Source organism: Sander lucioperca, chromosome 19 (genome assembly GCF_008315115.2).
Source record: "Sander lucioperca isolate FBNREF2018 chromosome 19, SLUC_FBN_1.2, whole genome shotgun sequence".
NCBI lineage: Eukaryota > Metazoa > Chordata > Actinopteri > Perciformes > Percidae > Sander > Sander lucioperca.
In genome coordinates this window covers 8,389,577-8,417,305 of record NC_050191.1, presented here as the reverse complement: position 1 = coordinate 8,417,305, position 27,729 = coordinate 8,389,577, and the positions used below count along the sequence as shown (strand labels likewise).

General features: G+C 40.8%; 1 protein-coding gene across 2 annotated transcripts; it reads left to right on the top strand.

The window, feature by feature from the left end:
* The first annotated feature begins 1,547 nt into the window (after positions 1–1,547).
* On the top strand, positions 1,548–27,500 carry LOC116066339 (kinesin-like protein KIF3C). Of its 2 annotated transcripts, XM_035995787.1 has the most exons (10): positions 1,548–3,493; positions 18,954–19,055; positions 19,576–19,698; positions 19,980–19,988; positions 22,270–22,388; positions 22,667–22,783; positions 23,073–23,181; positions 24,175–24,320; positions 25,328–26,716; positions 27,061–27,500. In XM_035995787.1, the coding sequence occupies exons 1-9, from the start codon at positions 2,090–2,092 to the stop codon at positions 25,413–25,415; spliced, it is 2,217 nt and encodes a 738-aa protein (XP_035851680.1). In that variant the 5' UTR covers positions 1,548–2,089; the 3' UTR covers positions 25,416–26,716; positions 27,061–27,500. The 2 variants fall into 2 exon arrangements, with proteins under 2 accessions (XP_035851680.1, XP_031178213.2); XM_031322353.2 differs by lacking the exon at positions 19,980–19,988 and having other exon boundaries at positions 1,549–3,493.
* The last annotated feature ends 229 nt before the right edge of the window (positions 27,501–27,729 follow it).

The following is a 27,729-nucleotide window of genomic DNA, read 5'->3' as shown; positions in this document are numbered from 1 at the left end:
TCATTAAACAGAAAATCCACCCTAATATATAACTGATATTGTGTTATTTCAGTGCTGTTCTTCGATAGCTGAGTTATTATACTGTAATGTATAATGTAGCTAACGTTGGAAGCAGGAAAAGAGTCAAAGGCGGTAACACCTCTCCCCGCTGTTGTAAAGCGTTCTGCATGTGGCGTGCAGGTTACCTTCCCACCAAACACGCCCCCAAACACGGACAACGATGTGACTCAAAAACAGTGTCTGCTAGCTTGCCTATAAGTGGCATCACGCTCTGTCTGCCACTTGTTGTCTGCTGGTTGTGCTTTGCACGTGTGGGATTCTGAAACGTCCTTGAATTCGGGAATTGTCGTTTAGTCAAAGTCAAAGACAGTCCAGAGTAGTGCTACTTTGCACATTTTTGTGGGTCTGAGGTATATTTTACATTTTAGCTGCCAATACTCAGTCAGTGTGCAGTGTGAGAGGGGGAGTGGCCAGGAGCTAGAGCGGCAAAAGCCAATGTGTGCTTCTTTTACTGATATATATTTAAAGATATATTTTGCATTTCTAATCCAAACAATGTCAAACTTGGCACCGCACTTACTCGTGCCCGTAGCAATACACCTGTGAAGTTTGAAATCCATCGGACTAACGGTTCTAGAGATATGCACATAACACACACACACACACACACACACACACACACACACACACACAGACAGACAGACAGACAGACGTTCCTGCAATTTATAGATAGATGAAGCAGCTCCCAGATTTGTCTGTAGATTACATCATCCCTAAAGTGTCTTTTCTCTCTGCAGTTCATCTTTAGCAGTAGACTTTTATTCAAATGCAAACATTTAAACAGTGCTTTAAACACATTTCAGAAAAATATTGTAGGGTTTTCATAGAAAAATTCAGTTTTCAAAAGTAGTCAACATCAGTTTTATTTGATCAATCACCTTGTTACCGTGAATATAATGCACTGACAGTATAGCTTATGATGCATTGGACCACTACTAAACTGATACCGTGTAGATATTTTATATATGTTAGAAGCCTTTAACATTGTTCAAACTCAATGAGCCTTTTTGTCAATTCTAGAGGAGAATCCAACGTTTCCAAAAATTCTAAATATGTGTTTGGGAAGAATGTATATACATTTAGCAAAAGACATCTAGAATATGATGCAGCCATTAAAACGAAAATAAAGAGCAAAACTACTGTTTGAAGCTAACTTTAATAATAAATAAAATTAATCCAATTGTGTAAAATCAACATTGTAAATTGTTTTTAGCCATAAAAAGACACACATGTTGCAATTACAGCTGTCAGCTGAACAAACAGTGGGTCCAGGTGAGGAGTTGGTGGCAGTCTTGGACAAGGATCAACTCAACAGTGAGACGAAACTCCATTTCCCATGGTCCTTTGTTCTACTCCGCAGTGATGTGGGGTGTGGTGTTTGAATGACTGTGTGTGTGTATCTGTACTTGTGTGTCTATGTGTGTGTGTGTGTGTGTGTGTGTGTGTGTGTGTGTGTGTGTGTGTGTGTGTGTGTGTGTGTGTGTGTGTGTGTATGTATGTGTGTGTGTGTGTGTTGCGTACAGGAGGGGAGCTCCGTCTCTCCGCACAGACCGAGAGCCGCAAACCTACCTCGGAGCATCAGTGAGCGGGGGACCGGAGGATGAGGCACGGCGATGTGTAGCGGATCTACCGGGCGTGTAAAACCAGGACGAAATGAGAGTGATATTTGAACTGGCATTGTTGGATTTTTTTCTCGTGTGAATCTGGACGTGGATCTGCAACGGAGCGTCGATCCAACGCCGTGAGAGCTGCTGACGGTCTGTGTGTTTGTGAGCTAATATTACCGACACTAAGGAAAGGAGATTAGCCATAGTGGCATTTCATCATTTGTGCTGGTAATTAAAGGAGTCTGTTTTATTAGGCACTGTAGCTATTTTTCTTAATGATATGATCAAGAAACCAGACTCAATTATTGATGTTTAAAAAAAAAACAATGGTTACACAATTCCCAGGCAGACAGGAGGCTGATTAAAGCCGTCATTTAGATTTCCAGTAAATTTTGTTTTTGATGATATAAAAGAAGCCAGTCATGTCAAAAACTAAGAGCAGTGAGTCAGTGAAGGTGGTAGTTCGATGCCGTCCTTTGAACCGGAAAGAGGAGTCCAATGGGCCTGCGGGGGGCATCGTGCAGATGGACCTGCGACTCGGACAGGTGATCCTCCGAAACCCGCGAGCCTCAGCCAGCGAACCCCAGAAAACATTCACATTCGATGCCGTCTATGATGCAAACTCCAAACAGCGAGACCTTTACGATGAGAGCGTACGACCGCTGATAGATTCGGTGCTCGCAGGGTTCAATGGCACCATATTTGCGTACGGACAAACTGGAACTGGGAAGACATACACCATGCAGGGGGCGTGGTTGGACCCAGAGAAACGGGGTGTGATCCCCAATGCTTTCGACCACATCTTCACACACATCTCCCGCTCGCAGTCTGATAAGCAGTACCTGGTGCGGGCGTCCTACCTCGAGATCTATCTGGAGGAGGTTCGGGATCTCCTCGATCCCAACCACGGCAACGCCAGAGCCCTGGAGCTCAGGGAGAATCCAGAGTCTGGGGTGTATGTGCGCGACCTCACATCGTGCGTCTGCAAGAGCATCAAGGAGATCGAGGAGGTGATGAACGTGGGCAACCAGGCGAGGGCGGTCGGGGCGACAGACATGAACGAACACTCGTCTCGGTCCCATGCCCTGTTCTTGATCACAGTGGAGTGCAGCCAGCCTGGGCCAGATGGGAGGAAACACATCCGGGTCGGCCGCCTCAACCTGGTGGATCTGGCTGGCAGCGAGCGCCAAGCCAAGACAGGCGTCCAGGGCGAGCGCCTGAAAGAGGCCGCCAAGATCAACCTTTCCTTGTCAGCTCTGGGGAACGTGATCTCAGCGCTGGCCGACGGGCGCAGCAGCCATGTGCCGTACCGGGACTCCAAGCTGACGCGGCTGTTGCAGGACTCCTTGGGCGGGAATGCAAAGACTGTCATGGTCGCCACCTTAGGACCAGCCCCCCAGCACTACGACGAGACCCTCACCACCCTACGTTACGCCAACCGCGCCAAGAACATCCAGAACCAGCCCAGGGTCAATGAGGATCCCAAGGACGCTCTACTGCGCGAGTTCCAGTTGGAGATCGCTCGCCTCAGGGCCCAGCTCAACCACAGGAAGTGGAGGAGCAAACAGAAGAAGGAGCAGGTGGACGGCGAGGGCTGGGAGGGAGACGGCGATGAGGAGACAGAGGGTGAGGAGGAGGTGGAGAAGGAGGCAGAGGAGTATGTGAAGCTACAGGAGCAGCGGTTGGAGAGAGAGAAACAGGACATCAGAGAAGATCAATTCATGTTGGCTGAGGAGAAGCAGAGGCTCCTGGGAGAGAAGGAGAGGATGATGGGAGATCTGAGGAAGGAGCAAGAAGCCACCGAGCAACTGACCGCCAAGTACAAGGTGAGAGCTCGAACCTGTGAGTCCAGTCAGTAGCTTCATCCATTCATTCATCCATTCATTCATTCATTTTTGACAAACAGACAGCAAATATAAACATGCACAGATTCAAATCTCATAAAAACCCAGTTTAGGACAAAACAAACGAGAACATTACCCATAATGCTCTTCTCTGATTTAACATGGAGGCCAGTTAACGTCCATCACCATATCAAATAATTATAATAATCTGAATGACACTAAAGGTTTTTACAGCGGAAAAGGCTAATTTTCAGCTTAATGAACCAAACCCTCATGATGTCATTTTTCTTTCTCTCTCTCTCTCTCTCTCTCTCTCTCTCTCTCTCTCTCTCTCTCTCTTACACACACACACACACACACACACACACACACACACACACACACACACAATCCTGGAAGTCAGATGAGGGACATGTGGTCTGTGGGATTATCATGTGTTATAATCTAATGATCTGTTATTAAGGGACAGTATCAATGGGAGATTTATATCTAATTACATCTCAGTGTGTGTGCAACATATCAGGTATTAGTGGAAAAAGTAACTCTCTCTCTACATTAAAGGGGCCCTCCAGAAATTTGAGTAAAGTACTTCCAAAGTCTAGGAACTTGGAGACAGATAAAACAAACTATGTTCAAAATCGATGCAGCAGAGGCTGAGATACTCCGACTTTAAGTCCTCGGTATGGATCCACTTGATCAAAAAACTGGATCCTACATTTCCCATAATGCCACTCGAAAGTGTCTTTTCATTTGTCCTTACCTGCCTGGTATACATCCATTGTTAGAATCCATACCCCGAATTTGTAGCGCAAGCCTCCCAAGACCTAGCCAAGATGACATCATTATGACCCTGATGACATCATTGTGACTCATTAGGGTTTTTTCTAAGAGGTAAAGTAGCCAGAGAAGACATTATACAACTGAGTTCACAGGCTGAGTTGTACTCCTCATGAAGAGTTAGCCTATCATCACACAGAAAATTGGTTAAATGCCCCTTTAAGTCTTTATTTTAAAATAGTAACATCCTACATTTGTGTGTAAAGTCTTTTATATTTATAGGTCAGTACATTCATTTAGCTGTTCCAGGCTTTCCATTTTCACTCTTTTTCCAACCAACAATAGTTTACCACGCTGAATACGTAATGACGATTATCGTTGCATTCAAAGTGCAGTTTATTTAAAGGCCCTGAACGCCCACACAGGTGTTTATAGTTAATGTGGCTGATTGGACCTTTTTTATGCCCTGTTTACACGTACATGGTTATTTTGAAAAACTGAGACATTTCCCTTCGTTTGTGCCCTTCGTTTACACGCAAACGGAGAATTTGCCTCTGAAAACGAGTCTTTCTAAAAACCTCCGGCCAGAGTGGAGATTTTGGAAATCTTCGTTTGCACGTTTGCATGTAAACTGAGACAAACGGCGGTTTAGGCAGCCGAGAGAGAGAAAGAGGAAGTGATTCGTTGCTGTTGTTGCTATTTTCGGGATTCTGATTGGCTAACGTGGGCTTGAGTTTCTTGTTACACTGCCACCTACAGGTGTGGCATGCTCTTGACGGCATTGACGGCATATATACACGGGTACATGTAAACAAACACTTTTCTGAAAACTGACAGCTGTGCACAATGTTATTTTTGAAAACGGAGAGGTTGAAATGTCCGTTTATGAAAATAGCCGGCCACGTGTAAACGTAGCATTAGGACTGTGTGGGTGTGGTTAGACTGAGTGATTGACATCTTCCTGAGTCCACTGTTACTGTTGTTGCACCTGTTAGGGCGGGACAAGTTACACCTTTGTCATCCTCATTAGTAGAAAGAATTTGTGACCTAATAAGTTCCCATCAAAGCTCCGACCCACCTTCAACCTGAAAAGAGTCTAATCAGCCAGAATAACTGAAAACACCTGTATGGGTGTTCAGAGGCTTTAATTCGAAAAAAGGGATTCCTGACAGTGTCGATGCTCACACTCTTACTCCATCACCGCAGCTCAGAATAACATAAGGCAACTTTGTGATGATAATTGGAAATAAAAATTATACCCACATTGTACCCACTGCTTGTCTTTTATTAGAAAACTAATCCACACAGTGTTAAATAGCTTGATTATAAATGAAAGATTGCTGTCAGATAGAACTTATCATCAGGCATTAAGTACTTTTCTTCTCACTGTTTTTTTCTCTGCTTCGGCATCAGAAACAATACTTTGTGTTTTAATCGTTTGTTCATTCTCAAGCAAAAAAAGACTACTCTATACTAAAGAGAAAGTATACTAATCCCAGCACCTATTTATATGTAGCTGCAACCTTACTTTTAATATTTGGAAATGATTTCTAGTTATGTGATTATATTGTGTGCATTTGACCTGGTTGAATATCACTTTTTGCTGTAAACGTATCTCCCGGCAGGTATCATCGTTTCATGTCATTTCATATTAAGTACTTCACTCGGGGTTCTGATCACAACCAGCTTCATGATACAGGATCACCCATGTTAGGATTAGTTAAGCCAGATAACCCAAAGTGAGCCAGACTAAGTTGAATTAGGCAGTTATTGGGTGCAAATATTCAACAACAACTAATCTCAATGTAAGAACTAGTTTGTGTGGCGAATTTAGTGATGCTAAATCTCAACCTGGTAAACATTTACGATATAACTAGGTTAAGTTTAACCGGACTCCAGCACCAGTGGTTCCAATGACTGGTACTGTGTGTGTGTGTGTGTGTGTGTGTTTGTGTTTGTCCCTGCTGCCCTTTCTCCACAGTGTGGTCGGGTGGCTTATATGTCCAGACAGGAACTGGTGACCATTGTAGCTTAAAATGTCAGTTCTAAAATGTGCCCTACTCTCTCACACACCACACACAGGCCGCAATCAAAGACCGAGTCAGAGCTGCATTAATTACTTGCTCTGATTCATGGGCATATCCAGTCAATAAGTCATGCATGCAGAATGACTCAATGACTACAGTCTATAATACTGGAGCTGCAGCCTGAACCATCAAACATGGGACACTACTGGATCAGTTTACTGAGCTGCAGAGGCTATAATGAGGGGAAATGAGAGGAGGAAAGAGATATTTTCAGCGTCACTTATATGGGAACAATAGAAGGGCAAGTGGAGGTTGTACTTGAAAGAAAAATCCCTGCTAGTATCCTCTTTTTCTGTAATCAATTTGGTGATGTTTCGTGTATTTTAGGAGCAATGAAGTGTTCTGCTTTAAATTCTTGATGTTTGTACTTTTCCCGCAACCTACCAGAGTGCCTTTAACAACTCCCAGAGCCGAGGTGTGATGGGTAATATACAGTCTGTGTAGGTGGTAGTGTAATAGAGAGAGAGAGATTTTCCAGTTTAGAAAAGGTTACAGTCAAACCCAAAACACAGCATGCATTGTGGTCTATTGAAGCCGCTGTCAGTGGACAACATTGATCTGTTTGCCTACTTTACAATGGATTTCTTGCATGTAGCACTGGGAGAAATGGTTGAGATTGATATAAAATAACAATAATATTTATAATATTGATGCACAGTATATCACAATGTGGCAAATGTATAGTAAATCACAAAAAAACTCAAACCAAGAGAACCAAATTATGTACATTTTTAATCAGTTTGCTTAAAATCATAAATTTGGAATACCATTTTTTTTTTAAAACATCATATGATACAGCCATCACAATGTGTCATGACCCTAGGTTTAGTTTAGTTTTCTGTTTTATTTTGTAGGTTCACTTCTTTTGTGCATGCAAGAGAATTAAGGCCACATGTGAAAAATGTATTCTGACTGACTTTAAGACAAAATGAGTGTCCATAGTGGTGCATTTGCAATTTAATTTATGTAATAAATGCACACTACAGCACACTGAAAAGAAAAGAATAAAATGGCAAAAGTGTTGGAGTGCATAAGCAGCACTCCTGCTACCCTACAGTAAACTCAAGCCATGTAAGCACTCTCTAGTTTTTGCCTCATGTAGCATATGTGGAACATCCTCCTTCTGAGTGAAGGTACGAGGTCTGGGAAAGTCCCATGAGAAAGAGCTAATGTATATTCTGATGCTGTGCCCTTCACACTGAGTGCCTTCATGTACGTTTCTGTGTGAGGCTTCTCATATTTCTTCCCATCACGTTTTCCTCCGAAGCGCCGTGGGGCTAACGCTGTTTTGTGCTAAATCGTATAAAATCTTTTGTGATCACACAGAAGAGGGTCTTTGTGTGTGTGTGTGTGTGTGTGTGTGTGTGTGTGTGTGTGTGTGTGTGTGTGTGTGTGTGTGTGCGTGCGTGTGTGCGTGTGTGTGTGTGTGTTTGATGCTGACTGTGTGCTGCTGAGTGATGTCACTGATGTCAGCAAAAGTCCTTCTTGTTTCCCCCCCGAGGAGGAAGATGATTAAGGACAAGAGCTATTTCCTGCCTTTGATACATCGGTCTGTTGCTGTTGGTTGCACTGGCTGACTGCTCCTTCATCATGATGAATACTTATTTTGACTCAAGCCCACATACACCGTCCTGCTGCTTTGAATTCTCACTAAAACACCAAATGTGTATTAATCCACCACTGAAAATAGTCCCCAACAAACACAACATGCATTCCTGTTTGAGTAATGTTGGCTAAGAAATACGATTACAAGCTGTTTTAGGAAATTACCATGTATTATATATATTACCAATATATATATATAGATATATATATATACATATAAAACAAAATATTTGCGTCTCCTTTTTTACACCTTCAGTAGAAAGAATTTTCTTGAGGATGAGAGCCACAGCTGGGAAAGTATTGAGAGACGGACTAACAAATTGTTGGTTTTTTATTTGAAATTGATATTAAAAATATATAGAATAACACTAACCTTTTTAAAGTGAAAAAGCCTTTTTTAATGTGTACATTGGGGGGATAAAACAGAATCACCAGGCACATGACGCATGTTTTGGTCACAGGTCAATTTTAGATGATTAAGACGTGGACAAGGAACCCTTTATGTCTATTTGAAGACTTCTGCTCAGTGCTGTTGTCACATTTCATGCTCTAAAATCAGCAGGTTATGCTTGTAGAGTTTTTTTTTCTTTTTCTCTCTCTTTCTCTTCTCTTAGAGAACAGTTTTTAAATATTGGATTTTGGGTCTTTTGGGCCTTTTCTTGGTCTGGGAAGAATTCTGGGTAAGGTTATTGTTTTATTTCAATGAATAATTATTCAAATGTTCACATTACATCATGCAGTATAATCATATAATATGTTACACAATATACATAATAATTCATCATTAGGACGTTACTGTGGTCCTACAACATTTCCAGTCTGATCAATCAGCCATGGCCCAGCTTTTCTCTGATTGGCTGAGAGTGATATTAGCCCACCAATCACAGCTCGTGGCATGCAGGTTCCATTTCTCTCTCTGCTCTGATCACCTATGAGACCGAGGTTGCTAGGCAGAGAGGGGGGGAGAGTGTGTCTGGCTGGAAACATGAGCTCCATATAACCAAATACAGATAAAAATCAGATTGAAACCCTTCTCCCTTTTCCCCCCTTTCACACTCACACACACACATACACACACACACACACACACACACACACACACACAACCTATGTAAGTAGGTCAGGAAACAGCCTTGTGAAGCTGTGTTGGGTCAGCTGGTGTTTCTGCAGGGTGCTGTTAGCTAACTGGCCTCCAAGGTGTAGCGCTCCATCTGTGCATTGTGTGTTGTAATGTTGATGCAACTGTTGTTCAGCTGTTGTCTGCTCTGCTGGAAGTGCTACCAGTTTTAATTTACATGCGGTGGTGCGAGTATTCAAAGCCTTTACTTAAGTAAAAAGTATCAATATAGTGTGAAAATACTCTATCACGAGTACAAGTCCTGCATTTAAAATCTCTTTTTGTATGGTTTGGAGAGGACTTGTTGTTTCTAGGGCAGGAGAACTCATACTTTTTTTAAATGTCCCAATAACCTTACCAGTTGTACTTGTACTACCCCATAATGTTCCTCACAATATCTCTCTTGAGTCAGAATTTTTATCGTCTTAACACTCCAGTTTTTAATCCGTTAGCTCTGGTATCCTCTGACCTAACACGTGAATAAGCTAAGTGTATCTTTTAATAGTGTTTGTGGTGTTATGAAACAGGCAGGTATCAGTACAGTCACTGTTGAGAGCTTCATGCTGAGCAGCAGCTTCTCATAAGGAGGCTGCTGTGTCCGACCCTCCAACGGACTATTCTTAGATCCACTTTTCTGGGTCAAAACTGTAACATCTCATTTCTTCTTACTGTCTCTCGCTACTCTCGGTCTCTTGTTTTAAAGTGCTCGTATTGTGCTTTTTGGCTTTTCCCCGTTCCTTTGTGTTATATATCTTTTTATGCACATTATAGGTTTACAAAGTGAAAACGCCCAAAGTCCACCCCAAAGGGACTTACCATCTCCAACAGAAAACACTGTTCACAAACTGCTCCAAACAGCTCTATTGTAGTCCGGCCTTTACTTCAGAGACGAACGTGCGTCACTTTGTAACACACGTTATAATGCTCGCCTAGCTGCTAGCGTAGCACACCCTCATACTCTGTAACTGACTAGCTAGCAGTACTTACTGTGCATGTGCGACTCCCAACAAAGATAGAACAGAAGTGAGATGTCTCACTCAGTAGCTAAAACAGAGAGCTCAACACACAGGGTGAAAAGAGGAGCTGCAGCAATGTGCAGTTTAACAAAAATATGGTGTTTTCTGAAAATTAAACCACATAAACCTATTCTGGTGCAACCTCTAAATACGTACGAAGTATGAACCTGAAAATGAGCATAATATGAGCACTTTAAGCGTCTGTATGTAGGTCCTAGGAAGACTTATCTTAGCTATCTTAAAGTGCCCATATTATGAAAAAATCACTTTTTCTGGGATTTGGGGTGTTATGTTGTGTCTCTGGTGCTTCCACACACATACAAACTTTGAAAAAAATCCACCCATGCTGTTTAGAGTGAGATACAGTTTCTGAACGTGTCCTGCCTTCAGTCTCTGGGTGAGCTGTTCAAAATCGGCACGGCTTGTGACGTCACAAGCCGAAACGAGCAGGCTAACCGCAACCATTAGCTCGTAGCGTTAGCATGCTAACGCTATGGCTAACGCTAGCATGCTAACGCTAGCATGCTACCTCGTTCTCAATAGCAAAGCACTGCTACAACACACACAAGTTCACCATAATCTACAAAAGAACTACTTACATGTGCGCCCTCATTTAGAAGTCTCCCAGCTAATCCTGCCTTGTAACTGACCGAAGTTGTAGAAACAGCCTTTCTTTTACTGTCTATGGAGCTAGCTAGCTGACATGATCTACATCTGAGCTACTGGGCATGTGCAGTGCAATCAAAGATAGTACAGAAGAAGAAGAAGAAGAGAGGTCTCACTCTGTAGCTAAAACAGAGACCAGCTGAAAAGAGGATCTGCAGCAGTGAGAGAGAGCATTGCAATACAACACAAATATGGTGTTTTTTGAAAATTAAACCATGTAAACCTATTCTGGTACAACCTTAAAATACAATTATGAACCTGAAAATGAGCATAATATGGCTGCTTTAACGTTAGACCCTGAAACATGCTTTTATTCTGTTAATACATCTAGGTTACGTATATAATGATAGATCTGCATCTACCTGACATTAAGCACCTCGTTTAATCAATGCTTTGTTTTTCCGTCACATTTTGCTTCAGTTTTTCTGTTTCTCTACCTTCTTTTCTGTCTCTTATTTAAATTAATTTTGTATACGTGTCACTCACGTGGGGTTTATTAAGAACTTTTACTTTCCCTCAACATGCCCTGTCTACTACTTAGTTTAAGAATGTTCTGCTTTTCCGAGAATACATTTTCCCCAGAGAAACAGCATGGTAAAAATCAATTTCATGCATCTTAAATTAAAAGTCTGATGTTTAAAAATATCATGACAAATACTTGCAAATTTGGATAAAATTGTAGATTTAGTCTACAGGTCTAATTTATGGTAATAGCAAAATGATATTAGTAGATCTAAAGAGTGTGAATCTAATAAACTGAGAATGAAAATAAAAACCTTAAATGGCAAGCTGCCCAGACAAAGTCTGTGTGGGAAACACTGAGCTATTTATCTCAGATTTATTTTGATCTCTTCATTTCTTTTGTAAGAGGCCGAACATAGATGACAGAAGGAGGTTAACTCGGCCTGGAGCAGACGATAATTAATTCTTTAAAATAAAAAACAATTATATATACTATTTTTTACCATGAATGCGTCTTCCAGTCTTTGCTATCTTTTGTTATTGGAGGAAATTGCATTAAGGTCTTTCCTACATCCTGCCAGCTTAAGTTCAGCCAATCAGAAAGCATCGTCAACAACAATGCCCAGTAACACACAAACACATAAATGCACATTAGGGTTAGGGTTAGGAAATTAACCTATCCAATGCAGTCATGGAGTCACAGGTTCCCATGACAGGATAGACATGTTTTTAATGTTCAGGTCAGCAGCTGAGCTGATGTAAAAGAGGCATGAGAGGAAGAAGAGGAGGAATGACTCAGTGAGGAGTCCAAATGACATTCAATCACATGAGAGACGACAGACATTAGTCTGTTTCCAGCCATCCTTGCAGATTGATGTTTCAGTGTCACACACACACACACACACACACACACACACACACACACACACACATATACATACAAAAATGACTGTTTCCTGTTTATATAGCTGACTTCCTGTCCAATTAGAGAAGGAAAAAGAGAGAGAGAGGGCAGGCATGTGTGTGTGTGTGCGTGTGTTGGCTAATGAACAGAAAGAGCTCATCGCTGCTCTCCATCTTTCAACATGGAAGGCTGCATCACTAAAATATTGATGAATCAACGCTGTGTGTGTCCGTGTGTCTCTCATACAAGGAGACAAACAAACACACAGACGCAGAAGTGTCTGCCATAAAAAACAAGATATGAAATATGTGTTTATCTTATAAGGAAAGGATGAATGAGAGATGTAATATTTTGTTTATGTAACCACTGAAGCCTCATAAAATGTACAAAACAATTATTAAACCCTTGAATAATTTATTTAGCCATTTTACAAGGTGTGTAAAGACTACAACATTTGTTAAAAACAAGAGAACTCCAATTTAGCATTGCCCTCCTAAAATACTGTCAGACTCACGATGGACTTTTCTTTTTAATAACGATGCAGCAGAGCTATTCTTCCTTCTGGTCAAAACCTGGTGCCTACATTACCCAGAATGCAACTCAAACCAGCAACAGTTCAGGGCAACGTCATCAGCTTTCCAAAACTGTTACAAATCAGCGTTGCGCAAATTAAACCGCCGTCTGATTCTGCATCGCTGTGGTTAAAGTTTGGTTCAGGCACAAAAACAACTTAAAGGACAATTCCGGCACAAAACTAACCTAGGAGTTAATAACCGATGTGTACCCACTTGATCGTTCTCTGGGACATGTTTTCATGCTAATCGAATGTGTTTGTAGCTTGAAACAAGCTAGCGTGGAGCGAAGCATTGAGAACATTGTAAGTGTACAGATAGTTTATTAAAAAGATAGAATATATATTTCATACAGGCATTGGGAGCTACTGTCTTTCTAAACTATATTTTTAATAAACTGTCTATGCACTTACAAAGTTCTCAATGCTTCGGTTAACATTTAGGGACATTATGCTACCATTGAAGTGTGGTGATATTTTGAGCCTATTTAGTGGTATAAATAGCGATTTGTTTTTAGTTTCCCTGTGCCCCGAATACTAGCGTTGTAAGCTAATCAGCCGTCTGCGTTAGCTTGTTTCAAGCTACAAACTCTTTCGATTAGCATGAAAACATGTCCCAGAGAACGACAGAGTGGGTACACATCTAACCCCTAGGTTCGCCTGCTTTGACTTGAAAAAAAGTAATTTGTTAATGTTAGGGGACCTTTGTCAACATGATTAAAACAACTACTGTACTTAGTAAGGCTAGAGAACAATGATGGTCATCATGGTTAAAATAAAACCATCGTTGGCTGTCTGTAGGAAACCGAAACCAGACAGCTTTCTCTCGTGTCAAATCCAGCGTTTTCTTGATCCATCCAAACCGCTCTGACCTCCTCCGTTTGTGGATTTGCAGCACTTCAACAATGTCACACCATTTCCTCCTTCGCTACTCACGGACAAAGGCTTTGTCACTTGGACGTAAACATGCTGTTTTGGAGGCATTTGCTGAAACGACTGATGCCGTCGTCTTTCTTTTTTTTTTAAAGATAATTTTTTGGGCATTTTTAGGCCTTTATTCAACAGGACAGCTGAAGACATGAAAGGGGAGAGAGGGGGGGAATGACATGCAGCAAAGGGCCGCAGGTCGGAGTCAAACTCGGGACCGCTGCATTGAAGAGTAAACCTCTATATATGGGCGCCCACTCTACCAACTGAGCTATCTGGGCGCTCAATGCCGTCGTCTTTCATGGGAGAAAAGTCTTGAATTTCAACTAATGTCACCTTTTGTTAGAAGATACAATATTTACCAATGCAGTAACTCTTTACTAAATTAAGTCAGTAGAATGAAACAGAAACATGCACTTTGAGTTTATCCTTTAAATAAAATAGAATAAAAGGATGTTTTTCAGGTTAATCTGGGTTAATTCTGGTCTTATGTTGGGATCTGCTGATTGCATGTCACTTACTGGATCTCCCTCGTGTGTTTAGTGGATGCAGGAGATGACCAACAGTGAGTGAATGGTAATAAGATTTTAGGCTTTACGTTGTGGCTGCTTAAGTGGTTTTTGCATCGACCAGGACTGAAACAGATTCTCAGAGACGACCTGACCTTTGTTCTCTTTTTTCTACGTCTGTCTTTCGTGCTCAGTGTTACTTTCCCCTCTTCTTCTTCTTCTTCTTCTTCTTCTTCTTCTGTGTCTCTGTCTCTTCCCAGCAAGCTTCCTGTCTCTCTGCTGCACACACGAGAGCTGTTGCCGTCACATTGTATTTATAACCTGCTTGCTCCCAGCAGGCGTCTGGCCTCGCTGTGATTGGCTGGCTGATGCGGATGAGCCAGCTCGATATGCAACACTTCCCCATTCTCTTCACTTTTCCCATCAGGAAATGGATCAGTCACAGCCAAAAGAATTTGAGCACACACTTATGAGGAGATTATTTACATACGCTCACAAATATGCAGGCTGGCACACACATGCACTCACAAGCTCCAGGAAAAGTGTGATGCATTTATTAAATGCTTCAGTGTGCAGTCTCTGCAGCTCAGAACCTTACAGGCTTCCATCAACAATCATGGAGGAAATAAGAAATAATGAAGCCTAATGGCTACTTTCTGTTGTGGTCCTCGCAACGTACAGCACACCACATACAACAACACCAGTCAAACATTGGATAGGTTGATTTCCTTTGAGATAACTAAACTCAAAGGTGAAATGAAGTCAATGCAGAATTCCGTTGAGATTGAAAGTTAAAGGGATATTTCACCGTTGGAAAGATGAATATATCTTTAAATTGGGTCACTTATGTAGTAGAAATGTGATTTTCTTTTAGAAATTGGTTCCTTCTAGGCCGAGAAAAGCCAGAAAATGTGTTTTTGGCTCATGTGAATGAAAGACTCCAAATCCCAGAATGCACTTGCTTCACTGCTTTAGAGTCCATTCCCAAGCCACGCCTACCGTTTACAGACGGACAGACAGCGAGACGGTCAACTCAACTGAAGTGTGTTTTATTGTCATTTCAACCATATACACGAAACAATGTTTCACCGTGGCTCAAGTGGTTACACATTTAAAATATATAAAAACGACATTATATAAAAACGACATACGAAACAGGCTACATTTAGTGCACACACATTATAGGCTCCGTAAAGTTCAGCTAACACATACTAGCATTAGTGCTTGGTGGGCTGTAAACATTGAGTATAAACACAGCCGTAAATTTGCGTGGAATGTAGAATGGTCGGCATTTAACAGTCACAAACTCCACCAGCATTTAGCAGTTAGTTGGATACATTTCCGCACCAGTCCGTGTTAACACAGCCCATCTCCACTAGTCTTATCCGGCGACAGAGCAGCAGGCCTGGTAGCTGGATAGTCCGGTACACTGTTGTTCAGCCATGTTTCCACAAAAACAAAAACACAGCAGTCTCTGAAATTGCGTTGGGAGTTTCGTTGAAGTTGGATGTAGTCCAGTTTGTTGTCTAATGAGCGGACACTTGCAAGCAGGATTGATGGAACAGGTGGCCGGCTAGCATTAGCTTTCCACCTAGCTAGCTCTAACTCCTGCACACCGCATGACGCAAAAACCGTCGTTTTCCGTCATCGGAAGATTTTTTCCAGACCCACAATACAGAGATCTCTCGTCTCAGGGGGACATGAGGGAGGGAAGCACGGTCATTCGAAAATACTATACCGCGTTTCTACTGATACAAAGCTTAATGCTAAATCGGTGAAGTATCCCTTTAATAATGAAACAACAGTTGACAAAACCATCTCACCTGTTTAGAGCTTTCGATCTATGATCTTCCTCAGCAGATGGAGTTTTCTCAGTTGTCAGTTTTTCTGAGCACTTGAAGGGCTTCTCCTTCATGTTATCTTCAAACAAGGTTCATGTAGTGGTTGTTCTATGGACTATCCTCCACATTTGAAGATTTGGAATTTGAACAATGTGTGTGTTGAATAGACTTCATATTAAACAACACAAGCTGTTTTTCTGTGTAAAAGGAACCAGTTGAAATTCTACATCATAGTTTGTGTTTTTGTAAGGTTGAGGCTAGTTAAAGTACTTTTATTAACTTAATTACAACGGCATATATTATTCAGATTAAACAAAGATTCTTTTTTTAGCCATGTAGCATCATCCTCCTGCAGCTATAAGAGCATTTCATGATATCAACAAGGAATGACGGCTAACAATACTAGCAAATTCAGGTTCAGCAAGTTCAGTAAAAGAGAGAACACTCCTGTGGTTAAAAAAAAGCAAATAAACGACTCAAGTCTTTATTATTTTTGTCATGAATTGTATTTACAAAACTGCTAACGTGAAGCCTTCATCAGAGCATGATCTTCAGCTTTTCCCTTAACCTGTTAAAGGAAAAAAAAACTTTGCCGTTTTTAAGCACTCAAATTAAGCGCAGAACAAGAGTGCACAAGCTGTTTTTAGGATAACTAGGGGACATGTGTTCAATGCAACCAAACATTGTTTGATTTTAATTAGATGTTGCTACATTTGTGAATTAATGTAATTGGTGTTGCGACACAGTTTCATGAACCCAGTGAGACTCATAGTGCATGTTGTTATCTTTTACTCAAGTTAGAACATGAATATGCATTTTCTTCTATCTATCTATCTATCTATCTATCTATCTATCTATCTATCTGTCTATCACTAGATAATAGCATGATGCGTGTGCTTGGTGAGTCACTGAGTTGAATGTAAAGTGTCAAGTTGTCCATTTAAGTCGTAAAAGCCTGTATGTAAAGGACTCATATTCATCCAACCAGCCTATCAGGGGGGAGGAGGGGGGGACGGGCATGGGATGCATGAGAGAGAAAACCTATGACATGAATAAGCCCTTTAATGAAGCTGAAAGAATATGACAAAACACAAAGAGCAGCAAACCAGGCAGTCTCTCTCTCACACACACACACACACACACACACACACACACACACACACACACACACACACACACACACACACACATATGACACAAAGACAGCTCGAAACAAAGAGTCTTTCTGTAAAGACCTGCTGCAGACGCATCCTCTCTGAAGGACTCCACTGTACTCTCTGCATGAGTCTGAGTGTGTTTTTGGTGTGTGTGTGTGTATGTGCCAGTATAAAGAACGTATAGGCTGCACAGTTGACACACACACACCCACACACACACACACATACTGTCTTTTTGTATAAAGTCCTGACACTGGAATGTGGCCAATACAAAATGGCCGTGGCCCCTGTTTGCCCTTATTGGGCCCCTTTTTCTCTCTTTTTTTTTGTACATTTTCTTTATCCCATTTTCTCTCCCTATCCCCGATGTCTCAGTCTTTCTAATTATCTATATGAACTTTAAATTTCTGCCGTCAGGACATACAGTATATCATATGCGCGTGTTTTGTGTGATTCACCTTTAAGACAAATTGCATCACTGTGGCCTGAGGTCCTTAATTTCCATGGTAGCCAAAGGTGTTGTAACCAGAGGCATGACATTAAAATGATTCTTCATCAGACACACGTGTTATTAAATCTGCAGCTTAGATTTTAAAACGTAGATAGAACTAGAGGCAGAGAGAGCAAACCTCACAAAGGCTACAAAATGCTTCAAACTTAATCATAGAAAATGTTTAGACATTATTAATCTGACAGAAACAATAAGTGTGTAAAAGTGACAAGTACTTTTTTAATTTAAGAAGTGCTTTAGGTCTTGAGAAGTTAATGTTAAATGCTAACGTCAGCATGCTAACATGTTCACACAATGCCAACATACTGGTGCCAAGCAGCTGTAATGTTTACCGTGTTTTCATCATAGGTTAGGTTAGTGTGTTAGCATGCTAACTTTTTGTAATTAGCAAAGTACAGCTGAGGCTGATGTTATGTTGAATGAATGTTATAATGTTTGCAGGTATTTGGTCATAAAGCAAAGAATTAGACAAATTAAAATTGTGACCTGATGATGGCGTTAGATGAAAGGTTAAGAGATAGTCAAAGTTATTATAAATCATTATGAGGGGGTCTTGAACATCTGCACTTTATTTCATGGAACTCCATCTCACAGTTGTTGAGATATTTCACTAAAAAAGTCATTACATTTCATTGATGTTGAGATATTTCACAAAATAAGAAATCTTTGACCTGCTAGTGGTGCTAGATGAAAAGTCAGGAGATCACCAAAGTCAGTAGGATTCATCCTCTGAGAAACATGAGTGTCTGTACAAAATTGCATGGCAATCCATCCATCAGTTGTTGAGATATTTCAGTCTGGACCAAACTGATTATGAGACACTTCTGAATGGGATTTGTGTTCTGAGTCTGAAATGTGAAGCGCTGCAAAGTTTTAGCCAAGCTCAGCTTGTTGTGCGATGGTGTCATCATGGATGTTAAGCTTCCCACTTCCAGCTCGGTCTGCCTCATCAGCACAGTGTTCACACACACACACACACACACACACACACACTGCAGTTGTTTTGAAAGGATGATCCGAGGCTCATGGAAAAGAAGAAGGGTTTCTGGTGGGTCTTTACATCCGTAGAACAGAAGGAAGTGATGTTTTACAGAGTTTCTGAGATTCATCGGGTACTTTAGTTAAACATTCACCGAGACATAACTGTTAGATGTCCACATGAACTTAGTTTGACCTCAAGAAAGACAGTCAATCCTTGTCCTTGGAGCTACGGACACCGTAGCTGCTATAAGGACACAATACAGGTCTGTCTTCATAAATATGAATCCAAATATTCTTTTTGTTTTTCTCAGGCGATGGAGAGCAAGCTGCTGGTTGGTGGAAAGAACATCATTGATCACACCAACGAGCAGCAGAAGATGCTGGAGATGAAAAGGCACGAGATTGCTGAGCAGGTAAACCTGTGTGTGTGCTTATAGAAATAAAGAACAGAATTCAAATGTCTTACATGACAGTAAATTGCATCTTTCTGTTGGATACTCCTGAAAAGTAAGGTTTTGTTGAACTATAAAGGATGTATGTTTGTTCATTTTAGTTGTTTGCTCCTGGTCCTTTAATATTGATTCTCATATATCTGCCCATATCAAGTGGTATTTATTTTGTATTATATTTTAGCAGATGTTTTCCTACATAATACAGCTGCACAATGCATACCTAAGCTACAGTAAGCCTGTTTTTTAAATTAGTAAATATTTGATAACTGAGTAAGTCTACTTAAAGGAAATATGATTTCCTATGTATTGTTTTAATATTTGTGGAGAGGAGTGTTTGTGTGGAAAGGAGTAGGTCAGCCTCCCTTCAATTGCAGCATGAAATACTGAAAACACTGACGTTCACTTGCAGTTTTCAACAACAGAACTTTAGAGTTAAGTTTAACCTGTTACTGTAAAGGTGACTTTTAATTCATGCTTTCAGACGCGTAGGGAGAGGGAGATACAGCAGCAGATGTTGGTCCAGGACGACGAGACGGTGGAGCTGAAAGAGACTTTCACTTCTCTGCAGCAGGAGGTGGAGGCCAAGACCAAGAAACTCAAGAAGGTGCTCAGATACTTCACGTACATCTACGTATTTAATTCTGAAAAGAATCGTGTCTACACAAATTCACATACATGCTCATTTATACATGCAACAAATGCACACATTTTTATAACCAGAAGACATACAGATATATATTTTTGACATGCACACACATTTCTTTTTTGTTCCTAATGTCAGTATATCCCTCTTCACCCCTCTTTGACCCCTGACCCCTGACCCTGGATCCTAATGACCCCCTGCCTCGGACACATGCTCTGTTCGGACACACACTTAAATCTCAGTACCTCAAGGTTTGTCCTGCCGTCCCCTCCTCTTCGCTGGACCTTTTCCCCCTCCCTTCACCACTCACTAATATCGTCACTTCCTATCTTGGGCCTCTTCACTCTTCCCATGCTAACCTTCTCAATTTGTTTTCCCGTCCTTGTCAAATTGCTCCGGATCTTCCACTAAATCCCTCCGTCCAAACCCTAAAACAACACTCCGAACCTTGTATACACTTCTCACTTCACTCATCTCGCTTCCCAATCCGTTGCACGGCCAGCAGGACTAACCCCAAGTGTGTGTGTGTGTGTGTGTGGATGACAATGTGATTAATGATCCTGCGTTGATCTTTGCTCTCATGATGCCCTAACGTGTGCCATGTACCCTTCTCTCACTGCATGGTGCCGTCTTTCTGAGGAAAAGAAGGATAAAGATTAGATTTTAAAACTGTGATTTCAGAACTCAGAGGGCTCTTGTTACTGCTGAACTTTTTGCAGTTGGAAAGGAGTGGTTGATAATAGTCATGGAGCCCTGCTTAAACCTACATTGTGTAATTTTTTGAGTTGATTCTTAGCAAAAACCCCTTAGTTCTTTCACAAATATGTGCTCATTCATGTGTTAATTACTTCCACCAACTAATCAAAGTATTCTCATAAGCGTAGAATCTGCCATTTAGAATCATTCAGAATACATACGGGCAAGTCGCTCGAATGACGGCAGCCATGTAACGCCTCCATCTTTAAAATACATAAGCCAAAGAGGGACATACCTCCGGCTTTCGGCCTTTTACACTCAGTGGTGCCCCGCACCGTGACAAATGCCAGAAAGAGATTACTCGCCAGGGAAGCGATAAAGAGAATTAAAACAACAACGCGACAGGCAAAGCAACAAGACCAAAGTTAATATTGGAGTGGCCAGAACAGCTGCGTGTAAACGATGGAGATACTAAGAGCTAATTTCGGGTTCGGCCACCGTAACAGTTAAAACGCGATCGGAATGGGATGGGCTAGAAAGTAATATTCGGTTGGTTGTCATATACAAGTTCACCACTAGATGGGAGAAATTCTTACACAATGTAGCTTTAAGTTGGATGACTGATTGTGTTTCCAATGCTGAAGGAGATTGTTGATAGTGAAATGAATGGAGCATGTTTTATATGAGCAGTCATGCACCAGCAAAGGTAGTGAAGAAGAAGAGTTTTAGCTAGTAAACATGGATGTAAAAAAACAAAAATCAGCTTTGTAAAGGTGTTGTCACATTGCTAGACATCAGGGATACACAAATGCGTTCTGGTGAGAAACACTGTATGCAAACAGAAATATTTATTTGTCTACAAGAAAGCGTCAAGCATCTAGCAAATCTAGCAAACCTGCTGCTTGCCACGATCTCTATCACAGTGAAGAACATAAAAACAGCAATTGCACAGAAACCCTCTCCTTTGTTGTCATGAAACAAGGTGAATTTTTCAGTGCTCAATTTTACAAAGTGAATAAAAGAATGTAGCTGCCTGTTCATGCATATACATCCGTAACTAAACTATACATGCAAACCTACGCTGTAAGTATCTATAGCGGGACTGCGAATTAACCCTTTTGTGTCAAGTATAAATCCAGCTTTAGTTCCATAAAACTTTATTTTAAAAACTACAATAATCACTTTCTCACAGGCAGTGCTGGGAGAAAATTTGCACTCATGTTTTGAGTTGATAGTAAACTCTGAATAAAGAAGAAAAATGGCTCACAGTCTGAACGCAAGGAAAGGGTCAACCAAGACATCAGAGAAATACCCTTGACTAATGTAGCATCGTGCCCTTGTGCATTGGTATGTTTTACATGGGCCATATTTCTGTATTATTTTGAGCATTCTTTGCATGCTAAGAAAGAAGCCGCCACATGATAGAGTTTGCTTCTCACTAATCAGATTCTTCCCCAAAAGCTTTACACTCGCCGTCAAGTTCAAGCTGCAAGCAAAAGAACTTGAACTGCAGTGTCATCTTTCAGGCTAGCTACACCAGGGCTACAGTCAGGATTAGCCTACTTGTTTAAAGCCCGTGCAAGTCAAAGCATGAACCGTGTGAAAGCTCAGGAGCGCAGGAGGAAATAGGAGGAATGAGCCGGAGAGAGGGAGGGAGGGCTGCCATGTTGCTGTGCTCCTATTGGATACCCTTCTCTCCAGACACCAGTGCCTCCAGTGCTGTTGCTAGGGGCAACCAAGCTACAGTTCATCAACGACTACACTGCACTGGGTGACATCTCTCCTCTTCACCCTCTCCGTTTGTCTCTCTCTCTCTCTCTCTCTCGCTCCGTCTAGTTGTATGCCAAGCTTCAGTGCATCAAAGCGGAGATCCAGGACGTGAACGACGAGCACGTGAGGAGCCGACAGGAGCTGGAACAAACTCAGAATGAGCTCACCAGAGAGCTCAAGTTCAAGTGAGTCCAACAAACGTGCAGAAGAGTTCGCAGAATCAGCAAATATGCCTGGATGGTTCAGCTAACACATCAGACACGTACATGCTTCATAGGAATGTCATTTTTGCAAACACTGAGAGATGCTGAGAGAAAGGCTCTTAAGGTGCAAAACAGGATCAATTTATTTTATGTTCGAACAGAAACAAAAGTGTGAGTAAAAAAAGGAAAAAAGCGCACAATTCAGACAAGTTGCAACTCCGCAGACTTGAATACAAACCCTGTGTGCTCTGTACATGCAGGTATCTGATCATAGAGAACTTCATCCCTCCAGAGGAGAAGAATAAGATCATGAACAGACTGACCTTTGACCCCGAGGAGGATCAGTGGAAGTTTCAGCCTCTTGTTCCTGCTGAAAGGTCAGTGCGGTTTTGATGTCGGGATTTTATTCCCGTTTGGGCCATCATTCAGTTCATTCAGTCAGGATTCAGGATCTTTTGACCATCCTGCTCTATGGTTCTCTCGCTCTTCCTCTCTTGTTTCTTTCCTGTCATCCTCCACAAACTGACTTTTAAAGTGTCCATGTGGTGCCGTACACAGCTGGAGAGAAAGCTCCAGTTCTTATATATTTTGTAGAAGAGCTTCACGAATTTGGCCTTTTCAGCGTTGATTTGTCATTGATCGCCCGCCCTCTCTTCCTCTATTCAGTAAATCCTCCCAGATGAAGAAAAGGCCGTCATCTGCAGTCGGATACAAACGACCAATCAGCCAGTACGCCAGGGTTGCCATAGCGATGGGAGCTCACTCCAGATACAGGGTAGGTGTGTGTGTGTGTGTGTGTGTGTGTGTGTGTGTGAGTGGTTCTGTCGTTTCTCAATCGGAACTGACTGGATGTGGTTATCAGCTGTGGTTAATAAAACATTTCTGATATTGGAAAAAAAAAGGCAGGACAATACATATAAAAAAAAAATAGTACTTTACGCTAATATGAGGGGGGGGTCAACCCTTGTCGTATACAATTTATACCCCCCCCCCCCCGTTAACACTCTTGGTTGCCGCTGCAAGAAGCATATGTTACACTAACAAAAACGGGGATTATTCCTTTGTTTCACATTGTTAAAAAAGAAATAATGATAATCTGTAAAGCGTTTTTTTAAACAAGAAGCACAAAGTGATTTTCAGAGTTAGGAAAAATAAGGAGAATGATAGGAGATAAGCAACATGTAGAAGGCAGTAATCAATCATACAACATATTAATCTGTAGAAAATGGGGTTTAAAATGAGATCATAAAAACGGAGACAGTGGGGGCGGCCTCTAGCTCACCCAGTAAGGGTTTAAATCCGACCTGCTGCCCTTTGCCGCGTGTCATCTCCCGTCTTTATCCTCCTTTCATGTCTATCCACTGTCACATCACAATAAAGGGAAAAGCTCCAAAAAAATAATCTTAAATAAATAAAAAATGAAAAAACAGAGACAGTGTTGGCCGACCTGATTCTAAGTTGAGCCGAGGAGCCAGTACAGCAAAAGCCAGACCACCCTTACTGTAATGTTTAACCAGAACAGAAGGTATTAGAAGTTCACTTTTATATTCTGGCGACTCATGCAAAGCCTTGTATGTGACACTTTAATAAAACTTTTAATTAATCCTAAAATAGATGTGATGTGTGAGATACACCTCCTTTACTGGAGAGCAAGGTGGAATTAAATCAGTGTGATCCAGATGGTACACAGTTATTTGCCACAGCTCACTTTGTGTGGTGTGTGTGTGTGTGTGTGTGTGTGTGTGTGTGTGTGTGTGTGTGTGTGCAGGCTGAGAACATCATGTTTCTGGAGCTCGACATGACTCCTCCAAACACCGCCACACTGGATCGTGCGACAAAGTCGGAGCGGAACCAGATTCACTCTCTGGACAACTCGCCCACCAAGGACAGAGGCGTCTGCAAGTCTCGCTCCTGGTGAGCCTGAACCCTCTGAACCAAATATTATCCCGATATTGTCTCCTAGTATTAGCTGTAGTATAGTCTCATCACACACACAGCACTGCTGCATATGTTGGCAGATCTGTGAGTAAAAATGTATTGTTTTATAGGCTTTTTTGCTTTTCAGACCATTATTTTCTTAATTCATTTTATTGCATTTTCGTCTTTTAATCTCATTTTTTAACTGTTAAATATCCTGCTCCAGTTTGTATCTTCAACACACCTCTTTATTGAGCACATTTGACAGATCTTTGCCAAAAAAGTCTTTTCGTAAGAAGTAGTAGAGGCGATGTTTGCCAATATATCCTGTTGGAGAATATGTCAGCCGATAAGAAACAAGAAACTGCAGAAGAGATGAAGCCAAATATATATTTTAAATTATTTTTTAACTATAAAATGTCCCGCTCAGTACATATGTTGATCACAATCATTTAAAAACTAATTTAGGGGGTTTTAGCAATGTGTTTATGTGAATATATGAATATCGGCTGTTATATTGTTATGTGTTTTCGTTTCCTCTGATTTATTGATATTATATTGTTGGTCGTAGCATGAAAAATCCAGTATCAGTCAGGCTGTAATATCAAGCAAATATTATCAGATGTTTTTTACTCTCAAATATCAATATTTATTTTGGTATTAGCCAGTTTCATTAATACAATTAATCCATTATGATTTATAGTATCCATTTCTACAAATACGTCTTTATTTGTTATTTGGAAAAGCTGCTTTTACTGACCTGTGTCGGACTAGTGTAAATGGTTAAGAGTCGATGCATCTGTAAATGGGATTATTGAGGATTAGCCACACCCTCTCTAAACGGTCCTAATCTCATGGTTCATCTCTCATTTGCTCAGCAGTCTGTAATCCCAATATTGCTGGATAATCTTATTAACCTGTGTCTAATTTAAATATTATACATTATCCATATTTTGATTTTTAATTTCTACTATTTCTATTTCTTTCTTTCTTACTTTTTGCAGGTGCCAGACCCCAAAATCCATCACTTCCTCTTCTTCTAATGTTTCCTTGGCAGCATGTCACACTGCCACACCCATGACGGCACAGTAAAGCTTTAGTGAAGAGGATTTTTTTATTTTTTATTTATTGTTATTTTTATTCCTTCGCTTTCTCTTGCTTATTTTTCCTCTTCCTCTTTTGGCCAGTGATCTTCTGATAGACTTCTACAGCTGGGATACAAACACACCTGTGCTGAATCCTTTGGAGAGGTGAAAGACTACATTATTGTAAACAGTCGTTACAGTAACAAGGACGTGATCTACAGGACAGTACACTAAATGAGCTGATGAACCTCAGAAACTCTATAAAACATCACTTCCTCCTGTTCTTCCTTTGCATGAGCCTTTAAAAAACAACTGGCTGCTCTGTGTGTGTGTGTGTGTGTGTGTGTGTGTGTGTGTGTGTGTGTGTGTGTGTGTGTGTGTGTAATAGGGCTGTATGATTACCTGTTTGTGTGTCTAATTGTGACTGATACGGATCTGAAAGCTCACAGACTGCTTGAATCCCCTGTAAGATATCAGTGTACATATTCATGTTTTTGGAGAGTGTTTCGGGGCAGGGTTGGTAAGTTTACTGTGTTAAAGTGGGAACAGTTAGATAAGAAATGAAGATAGAAGAAGAAGAAGAAGAAGAAGAAGAAGAAGGCAGTAGAAAATATTGATGTATGATGTGTGCTGTTGTTGGTCAGATGAGGTGCTGTGAAACCTGAATGATGACCTTTATCACACCTGTTGTCTCTCATTATTCCTCTGTGTGTCGCCCAAAGTGTCATGATTTTTAAAAAACAAAGCCTTAAAATATAATAATCTCATTCAAGTGAAGATAGTGAGGCTTGTCACTTCTAAAAAATGATTTTACTGGGATTTTGACTGAGAAACACACATGGCCATTACACATAAAATCAGGAATCAGGTCAAAAGAACTCTTTTAGATCATTGTCCAATTAGTAAACAATGGTAACTGTAGTAAGAACACTGAGTGTGAATATTCCTCCTTGGAAACAGAAAAAGTGTTAACTCAAGGTCCACTTACTGGCTTTTTTCTGGAGCTGGATGGAGATTAGATCCATAAAAGACCATAACATGTGGTTAAAAGCTCAGAAAAAAGCTAATAATTGGAATTTTTTTCATAACACGACTAAAGCTGTCCCCCTACATTACCATAAAAACACTTTAAAGACAGGATTATGATTTAAACACAACCAGTTTTTTCCTTTTGTACTCAAAATGTAAGAAATAATGGACTCGGTGGAAAAAATGACTGCTTTGCCTCCACCTCAAACTTATTTTCACTTATCAGGATTTTTTTTTCGGCCCTCGTCTCTCCTCTGATCGGTAACCAGCTAAACATTTGTTAAACAATAAACACACAAAAACACTTTTTTTTGAAAGATGATGATACTTACGGTAAAAACTTGCTTCCCTGCAGTTTAATTAGACAATGTTTTTCAGTCATCTGATATGGATCAACTACACTTGTATGTTGATGATGAAGATGAAGAGCTTCATTCCCACAGCAGCTGCTATAAACATTCAGGTTGGGTACACAATACAGCTGGTATTGAATATACTGCCTACATACAGTATAACAGGTTGACTGTTGAAGTTGAAGTGCACCTCAGTATCCCGTTGTTTAGACAGCAGTCTGCAGTCAGGTGTGCACAGTTCAGTGTCACTGGGTTCTTTACTTCCTAGAGGTGAAGAGCAGCAGACGGTGGGGGTCAGACAGACTAATTATCACTGTATTATTGATGCAACAGATCCAGTTGCAGCTGAACCCCCCTGATAGATGTAAGAGAGTACAGAGCAGCCCTTCATAGTGTTTGGAAACAACATTTATTACCAACGTGCTGCAGATCTGTTTTTCTTTTTTTTTTTTACAGTTCTTACTACTATACATGAAATTATTCCCTTTGTGTGCAAAATGTTTCATGACCAAAACATGAAATCATATCATTGATAATATCTGATAATATGTCAGAAATGTACTTGTGGAAATTCACAAAAGTTAATTGGGATTTCATTCCTGGAACATTTTAAAGGTATACGACATTTACTGCGACTTGCTCATTCTAGGGCCACAAATATGGACAAAACTATTAACAATTATTTGTTACATTTATTTCTAAATGTAAAAAAATATATATTTATCATAAGTTCCCAGAGCACAACGTGACGTCTTAAAATTGTTTTTTTTTTGTCCGTCCAAGAGTCCAAAAAGAGATTTTTGATATTTTGACTTAAAAGATTGCCTCAGAAAAGGCTTTATTCACATGTACTCTCAGCAAATACAATAGCCTACTAAGATGATCTATCAGTAATATAAACAAAATGTGAGGGGGATTGGTTAAAATACTTTCTGTGAT

Excerpts from the sequence above, each read along its gene's own strand:
- LOC116066339 (XM_035995787.1), top strand. The coding sequence starts at position 2,090 with ATGTCAAAAACTAAGAGCAGTGAGTCAGTGAAGGTGGTAGTTCGATGC. Across the intron at positions 23,182-24,174 it reads GAGCTCACTCCAGATACAGG|GCTGAGAACATCATGTTTCT; the intron begins GTAGGTGTGTGT and ends GTGTGTGTGCAG. Across the intron at positions 24,321-25,327 it reads GTCTGCAAGTCTCGCTCCTG|GTGCCAGACCCCAAAATCCA; the intron begins GTGAGCCTGAAC and ends TACTTTTTGCAG.